At 52.0% G+C, this 8,778-nt stretch overlaps 2 protein-coding genes across 2 annotated transcripts in view; one reads left to right on the forward strand and one right to left on the reverse strand.

The window, feature by feature from the left end:
• Positions 1-2,823: 2,823 nt before the first annotated feature.
• Positions 2,824-3,733, forward strand: BBK36DRAFT_1184512 (ADP-ribosylation factor-like protein; the record flags this gene model as incomplete). Its single annotated transcript, XM_024896401.1, has 4 exons — positions 2,824-2,873; positions 3,019-3,091; positions 3,160-3,179; positions 3,325-3,733. 4 exons carry the CDS (start codon positions 2,824-2,826, stop codon positions 3,731-3,733), a joined length of 552 nt encoding a protein of 183 aa, XP_024745912.1.
• A 4,699-nt stretch (positions 3,734-8,432) lies between these two features.
• The window catches only part of BBK36DRAFT_1144604 (glycosyltransferase family 17 protein), a gene marked incomplete at both ends in the record, with an annotated part of 1,161 nt that continues 815 nt past the window's right edge, over positions 8,433-8,778 (reverse strand). Inside the window, one exon of the mRNA XM_024893687.1 lies at positions 8,433-8,694. Within this exon, the coding sequence (XP_024745913.1) occupies positions 8,433-8,694 (262 nt within the window). The remainder of the gene's footprint in view (positions 8,695-8,778) is intronic.

Genomic DNA, 8,778 nt, shown 5'->3' on the forward strand with positions numbered 1-8,778 from the left:
AGCAACTCGGTTCGGCAAGTTTTGAATACCTCTTGTCTGATTCCGAGTCAATGTTTTGTGCTAGACGAAGACTACCATGGTCAAGTACCACAGCGCATGTGACGGATGACCATGAATGCTGGTTGGTGTGCCTGGCACTTTATTTGGTAGATATCAAGGTGTCATGAAAGCGGTGGCCGACGTAATAATGCTTAACTCCCCCTCAAAAGCGGCCCCCCTGGTCGTGATGCTTTCCGCATCTTGTCTCGTACATGGAGCTTAGCAATCCGTGTTGCACATGCAATCAATGCTTTCCGTCTCGCGCAGTCTGGCAACTGCAGGTATTGTTCCCGCATCGGCCATCTGCGGCAGCTCAGATATGCTCGAACTTGGACACTTTGCCATGCTCAAGCTTGCCCTTGTTACACTGATTCAAGACACGCCTGCAGAGATATAAAGACCGGGGGTGCTTCTCGTTCTATTGCCGCCGGGACTTTTGCCTGGAGCTTCTCTTTCTCGACGACCGCACCTGTCGAGAAAGTGCTAGGCGCTGGAGCAGGGGCCACGAAATTGGAACTGTCGACACATGCGTCTCCCCAAGAACGCTGCTCCGATCAACCAGATCAGGATGCAGCCATCAGAGCAGGCGGAAAGGCTAGCAGGGCCTCGTGGACAGTGCACAGGCTCGTGAGGGCAGAGCGAGACAGGTTCGTGTGTGACGGAGGCGCTGTGCTGTGTTATGGTTATGCCTTGAGTCGGTGCCAATGTTTGCAGTGTATGATGTTGGATTGGATATCGATACGAGGCAATAATCGGACCAGGTCCAGGATCATAATATCCATAATATCCACCATCATGAATGAATTTGATAGTGCCCTGGTCTGAGTATCCAGAGAGATGGAGGCTTTACAATATCGCATTATGGCAGCATGGAGCTCGGGGTCTAGTGGCGGGGCTGCAAGGAAGAGGAGAAATTCGCTGCCTATCAACGTTATCAGCCAAAGCTAGCGGCGGCAGGTACTCAGCAGGTCGACCCTTCCAGGTCCTCTCCAACCCCGACCCCGCCATCGACAGACTCGTCAAGGCCTCCTCATCCCCATCCTTGCCTTGTCATTACTACTACATACATCGATACTCTGCCATCAAGACGACGTACGTCTCCCTCTTCTCCCATCATCTCCTGCTCGTCAGCCGCAAGATACATCTCCCCTGCCTGCTCCTCTTCTCGTCCGCGGCAGCAAACCACCGACAAAGGCTCCGGCTGCAGAGACACGACAGGATAGAGACACCGCAGCTGCCAACTACCCTAGGCGCTGTGCTCCAGGAATCCACCGCTAGAGGCGCTGGAAATGGCATAGCACTCCTGCAGCCTGTCAGTCCTGAGAATCACCAGCACAAGCCGAGACGAGGATCAAACTCCAGGATTCCATCACCAGGCTGCCCTCGCATTAGCCGCCGCCGGCTGCTAAACCGCTGTGAGCAGAGCTACAGCACGGTACCCGAGTAAGTGCTACCAGGTACTGCTTCGTACCAGCATCTCCATCTGAGACACTGGGTGAATGCCCTCCTTGCACAAGATACGGGGTGCCCTTATGCATCCTGATGAGCCAAACCCCGGCTCATGATCGGCCCCGTCTGCGCAAACGAATGAAACGGCAGAGTCTGCGTTAACCTCGACTGGCAGCATAGGTCTGGTGACTCGACAAACACAGCATACCCGCTTCCATACGACGTCCCGAAGTTGCGCACGCACGGTACAGCGTCCTGGTGCACCGCTGCGACAGAGGCACAGTAACCGCCACTCTGCGCTTTGGTTGGCTGTGGCTTTTTTCGTCCTCGCTTTTCCCCTTCCTCCCTCTTGGAGCCATCCTGCTGCTGCAGCGAGCAAATCCCCCCCCGTCCACTAGCCGTCCAGATAGCGGAGCAGAGCAGCTTGCCGTCTCGATGCTGCTAGGTTGCAAGCTTCGGACCTACGTCAACAGGTACTAGCTGCGGCTGCGATACGCCATCCCTACGCCAGGCCCTACGCCCTGCTCGACGCTTTCGAAATTTTGCCGCTGCATCTCTCGGCCTCTACGCATCGCTACGCATCACTACGCATCGTCTGCCCATCTCTACGGGCTCCCTCGCATTCCAGACGAGCTCGCGGCATCCAGGTGAGTTCTCACAGTCCGCTCCAGCTCCCCCAGAGCTCGTGCTTCGACGCCCGTCAGCCCGCCCTGTCTCGTCCACCATCCATCCTGACCCAGGTGGGGTTGCTTCTGCTCTGCCGCCAGGCGTCTCCCTCAAGCCCTCATGTCACTTGAACCAACCGTTGCGCAACAACCTAGCAGTCTCGCTCTCTCCGCATCCCTATCTTGCCCCATCTCTTTTCCTTTCCCTTTTTCTTTTCTATTTTTTTTTTCTCTTCCGAAGTTCCCCCCCCTCTCGTGCGCATCGCAAAGCGCAGTTGACGAGCTTCGGCATCCAACTGACCCGTTTCGCTCCCACGGCTATAGAGCGCTGACCTCTGCTGTTGCTCCATCCAGCCGCATCGGACCTATCGCATGCCAGATCTCAAGCTTCGCATCCGCACGATCTTTGCGTCGTCGTCGTCAAGCCGATAGATTTTCCCCGAGCTCCCACAGCAACGTTCCTTTAGCGACGCCATTCGCGTCGTTCCGTTGACGACCGTCGCTATTGCGCGACTTCCTGAGACATCGACAGCGTCCGACCGCCGGTCGTACCGCCGAATCGAATTTCGCGACTCCGTCTGTTGATACCGTTTGCCCTGTCTCCCTCCTCCCTCCTCTTCTTCCCTCCTTGTACCAATATCGATCGCTGTCCCGAATACCGATTTCCAACATGGCTGGGCTCTTCAGAAAGGTGTACGACTGGCTGCTGAGGACGTTTTGGTGAGTAGCTCTACTCCACCCGAACCAGAAGCGGGGAGCATGGTGCTGTAGCACTGCTGTGCGTAGACGACGGCTGTCTCTTGGACCAGAGGCTGGCCTGCGCTTGAACGTTGCGTGCTTCTCCTGATTCTGACCGGTGACGTAGGGCATTGGAGATGGAAGTGACCATGGTCGGTCTGCAAAATGCCGGAAAGACATCGTTGCTGCGAGTATTGGCTGTAGGTTTCCCTTGTTGTTGACACCTTGCTCCTCGGTTCCAGGCTGACTCGTCGGTACGATATCCTAGGGCGGAGAGTTCACTCTTGAGTAAGCACATGCGCATTCTTCTACCTTTTCTTGCTGCCATGGTCGGTCGGCGGTTATCGAGTGTACCGTATTCCTCTTGGCGTCGTGGCAATCCCCGAGCATTTGGTCAAGAGGCTGGCCTAGTGACTGACTGCATTTTGTGTAGCTCGATTCCGACGGTCGGGTTCAATATGAAGCGTGTGCAACGAGGACATGTTACACTCAAGTGTTGGGATATCGGTGGGCAGCCGCGTTTTCGCACCATGTGGGAGCGGTATTGCCGCGGTGTCAACGCCATCGTCTTCATCGTAGACATTGCGGATGTAGAGCTCATCCCCCAGGCCAAGGAGGAGCTTCACTCGCTCATGGCTCACCCGTCGCTGGGCGGGATCCCGCTGCTCGTCCTGGGCAACAAGTCGGATCTCCCAGAGAAGCTGTCGGTGGACGAGCTGATTGACGAGCTGGACCTGAAAAGCATCCAGAACCGTGAGGTGTGCTGCTACGGCATCAGTGCTAAACAAGAGACGAACCTCGACGCCGTGGTGCAGTTCCTGGTGAAGTGGGCTGGTCGATGAGGCCTCTCGATTGCTAACAAGCGGACGACTTGGACAGCTGCCAAGCTGTCTGCTCACAGCACAGGACCCATGCTTGGGAGCGAGGGACCAAGCCGGAGACGAGCGCAACCACTAATCTCCCAATGCCCCAGGACCCCCTCTCTTCGAGGTGCCAGAGATCGACTCGACCGGGCACCTGTTTGAGCAAACCATAACCTCCCCTCCCCTATACGGCGTGGAGGCGAGGCAATCCGGACGGACGGCTGATGGTATATAAATTTCCTCTCTCACGAACTCTCATGAAAGATGACGGCGACATGGCAACATTTTGGTTTCCTTTTTTTCTTTTCTTTTTGGTGGCTCTCGACCGGGGCTGGCCGTTTGATTAATCTCCTCTTGGCTCCTGGCATTGGATGGAAGTAAAGGCGGCATCCGGAGGCATCGAGCGTGGGCTATAGAAAACGGGACGGGGCTCGGAACAAGGCGGGCACTCGCCCGCGCTCTTCTGTGCGATTTACCCCCTTTCCCTGTTTCTTTTGGTTTGGATAAGTTGCGACCTTCCCCCTTGGATCGAAGGCGCCTCTGTATAGCAAGCGATCCGGGCGATGAGATATGAATGATGATTTATAGCATTGTGCAAAACAGAGAGCAAGGAAAGAGAAACGATGACCTCCTGGACGGGAACCGGTGATGTGGATGACTGACGGTAGAAGTGAATTCTTTTTGTTGAGTCGTAGGTTTGTAGATGCCTCGGAAATGAAAAAAAAAGCCAGTCCTGGGGTAGAGCAGAAAAGCAAGGAAGCGAGGTCCATGGAGAGTCCCGGCTGTTTGGTCCTGGAAGCCAGGGTACATGTAGGATAGTGGCTGGTTGCGCGGGGCTCAGACGAGGTTGGGCGTGTGGGGGATGGTTCAAGTCACCGCCAAAGGAGTGAAGGAACCTGTTGTCTGACGGACAAAAGAAAAAAAAGAGAGCAGTGAAGAGAATATTGAAAGCAGCTATTCAAGTATAAAAGAGAGAGAAGTTGGGTGAAGAGGAAAAAGACGGGAAAAGGGAGAAGAGGGAGATGGGTTTTGGTGTGCCAGAAGTTGGAGGTGAGTGGGCTGGGAAAACGGATCTCGAGGCTACACACGGACCACTTTGATGCGTTGGCCAACTCATCAGTGCAGGTTGACAAGCGCCGCGTTCCCTGTCCTGGTGATTTGGATTGGTGACTTGGCCTTTTTGTCGAGGCTGGGCTATTATTGCTTGGATGAAGATTGTACGTAGAGAGGGCTTTTTTTCTTTCTTGTGTTTTGATTAATGGCGCATTTGCATTTTGCATGCTTTTTTAGATTACAGTGCGTGAGGTTCTCATGCTGGATGATGTGATGGGCTCTTTTTATTACTGCAGATTTGGTGGCTACGAGGAGGTTGACACGGGAGAGAGGGAGAGAGAAAGAGAGAGGAGGTACGTGGTGTGAGTAAAGCGTGTGCCTGCCAGTGAGAGAAGTGACAAAGTGAGGTGTGAGTTTGTGTGTGAGTGTAACCCGTCGAGAAACGGTAGCCGACGACTGAGAGAGCGACAAGGCCGGGGGCTTGGGTTCCGTTGTTTGGTTGTATGTATGTGTGTACCAAGTATGTAGCATGTATGTATGGAGGGATTGTGTTTTGTCTTGTTGCGGTTTAGTTGGTGGGATGATGGGCAGGAAAAAAAGTGCCAGCGCATCAAGTAGGGGTGGGTTCTGTTTTGTGTGTGTACTTTTACTTTTTTTTTGTGTATGGAAGGGTCTGGAGGAGAAGAGTGTTTTCTTTGTGAGGTGATGCGCGTGGGGGGATGTAAGGGAGATGGAGATGAGAGATGAGAATGCGGAGGATGGGGAGATTGTATGGGGCTGTGAGGGTTCGAGATGGGGAGGTTTGACGTGATGAGGTCTTTGGTGGTGGTTTGGGTGGTGAGTTTCTGGTGATGGTTTGGTGGTTGATTTGGATGGTGGAATCGGCGAGGTTCACGACGCAGATGAGACTACATACATGTAGTACCTTGGTAAGTCTCCAGACACGCTACATACTGCAATACGGAAGCAAGAGAATATATACAGCAGTATCATAAGGAAAGAATAGATGGGGGAAAAAATAGCGACCATGGCAAAAGTTTTCATATCTACACTATACTCTTTTCCCCTTCAAACAGCGGCAGCAACAGGCGACTTCCATGGTGTTACTGGGATGCTACACAGCCAAAGCCCGGCGGGGGGGCTGCAGAGTCGCTCAACACCTCTGGAACGGGGATATCACGTTGAAAGGGGAAGACCAACAAACGACAAGCTCTTTCGACGCCGGCTATGTCACTCTGCATATATATCGACCCAATCTTATATGGCAACGGAGAGAATATTTGACTATCTTTCGTCATTTTTTCTCTTCTCCCCGTATCTCTTGCAGCGTTTTTTTGTTGAGGTTGAACCAGGTTGTTGCGTGAGGCTGAATTCCCTCTTGCATGAATTTGCTGTTACTATTACTACTGCATCGTTTTCATATGGACCCCTTGTATCTTGCGCCTCTTTCTCCTAAGTCTTTTGTCTGCTCGCTTTGTTCCTTTTGGCTGGATGAATTGTGATGAGGAGGAGATACGTATGCAATGTACATGCGATGTCATGCCATGCTCATGCAGTGCCATGTAGTGGCTCACGGCGTGACGAATAGAAGACTGCATATGCAGTAATAAAAACGCAAAGTGAAAATTTCTATCGTCAAAGAGGAGAAGATAGCAGAGAGTAAAAGATTGAAGAGGAAGAAAATATGCAGAGCGGATGATAGGTTTCCTGTCTGCAGGTAATATATGCAGTTTGAGGGGATGGTCGTGATGACTTGGCGGCGGGTGTTTGGGCGGATAAGAGTGAGTGAGGGGGGGAAGATGTGTAATATGTAAGGGAGATGGAAAGGACTGGGGGCTTGAGTTGCTATCTTATATATGTAGAGTGAGTAAGTAAAGTAAAGTAGTACTAGTAGTAGTATGTGATGCGTGTGTGCGTGAATGGGTGGGTTCCAGATGCTGCTCAAGGTTGCGTTATATGTAGGCAGGCCGTTTTTCTTCTTCTTTTGTATGTACGTGAGCGTGGTTGAAGGGGATTTGCTCGTGAGAGGGCGGAGGAGGGGAGATGCATGCATTGGATATATGGAGTTGGTTTTGATGAGGGGTTAGGAAGGGAGGAGGATGGTGAACGTGACGGCGTTGGGTTGGGACGTTGAGAGACGAGATGTGTGAATGCTGTGAGGAGGGATCGTGAAGAGTTGAGTTGGATGAAGAGGGTAGATCCGGTGTACTACTACTACTTAGCATACAAGACACACAAAGATATATAGGGTCGTATCCGTTGGGCCGCCAAAGGCATCTGCCGATACATATCCTATCTAGCCCGGCACATACATATGCACCACCGAGATAACAACAGAATCGAGGCCTTTTCAAAATATGGATAAGGATTGGGATTGGGATTGGGATTGGGATTGGGATCGGATTGCACATCAGGGTATTTTTTGGGGGGGATTTCGGGTGTCAATCAAGGGTCCATCCAATATCCTCTCCGCTCCCCCACACCTTCTGATCAAGGTATCTCGAGATTTGATATAACCTCTCTTGCACTCTTTCTTCCTCCTTTCAATTTTTTCTTTTTTCCTCCATTCTCAAGTTGTCTTTTGGTTTTTGTTCATTCATTCGCTTCTTTCAGGGGCAAAGGCGTTATGGAAAAGTCTATGCTGTTCTGTTGACTTGTCTTTTGTTGCCTTCTTTGTCGCTCTTTTATCAAATAGTAGGGATGGCGTTACTTTTAGAGGTTACCTACCTACCTTGGCTTTTCTTTTTTTGAAGAGTGGTGAACGTGAGTACATACAGTACCCTGGGTGAAAAGAGTTGAGGCTTTGCTGAGAATTTGATTTTGACTGACGGTGTGAGTTAGCCAGACACCCTCGCCAGCAAAAAGAAAGAAATGGGGTTTTGACAAGTTGAGCTTCTTTTCTGCTCACGGCGGTATGTTTTGCCCATCAACATCTATATAGTACCAGAGTCTGCGTTTAGGACTAACTTGGGCTTATAGCATTTCCTTTGGAACTCTTCGGTTACTCTTCCGCCGGAAACAAAAACCACACAAAGAAAAAGAAAAAAAAGAAAGGAATGAATAGGCGGATTATCAAAAGTTGAATAGACGGGAATAGATCTCTCCATGAAGGAGACATAGGGACGCCGGATCAGAGCGGCCAACGCCCGCTTTGGCTAGGTCCAGCCCCCCCCCCCAAACAGTTGCTTGCCGTCCCGACGATGATGTTACTATTTGAGGGGGAGGGTTCTACAGTCTCTACTGCAAAGTCAGCTATGGGGGGGCGTTGGCTGCTCTGGTGCTCCATGGCATTGATAATGGTAATGTGATAATGGAGGAATGGGGTCGGGCTCTTCGCTTCTCGCGTCTCGTTTCTTGCTTGCTTGAGGTTTGCCTTGGGCAGCGGGCATGGCGTGCTTCGTTGGACAATATATTGGTTTAATGACAATGTCTCTTGTCTATCTGTCTGGATACTACGGATACCCTATGTGCCAAGTAAACATAAAAAAACGTGGTATATACTCTTCAACATGCCATGTACCAGCGAAACCATGCAAAATCATACGAAATGTCCAAAGAAATGCAAAACTATATAAGGATTCACAGCTAATTCATAATGGGGACTCGAATTGCTTCCAACAAACCATCAAGGATAATCAGTGAAGCCAGCAGACTTGCCGCTCCTGTCCAGCAGGTACCTGTACTTGTCCCCCTCGCGCCTCAGCACCGCCGGAATGTCCTGGTTGCGCTCGATGCGCTCAAAGGTGTCAATGTCGCGCCCCCAGACGTCCCGGCCCTCGCGGACCGCCTTGGCAATGTTGTCGCGGTCGCGGTACTCGTCCTGGTTCATCCAGACGTGCGAGAAGCTGGCCATCTTGTTGAGGAACTGCTCCATGGTGGCGAAGCAGCTGCTGCAGTGCCAGGCGGCGTTGCCCAGGCGCGCCTTGTCGAGGTCGCGCAGGAAGGGCACGCCGCCGTCGCCGTTGCGCAGG

Source organism: Trichoderma citrinoviride (genome assembly GCF_003025115.1).
Source record: "Trichoderma citrinoviride strain TUCIM 6016 unplaced genomic scaffold BBK36scaffold_16, whole genome shotgun sequence".
Lineage (NCBI taxonomy): Eukaryota > Fungi > Ascomycota > Sordariomycetes > Hypocreales > Hypocreaceae > Trichoderma > Trichoderma citrinoviride.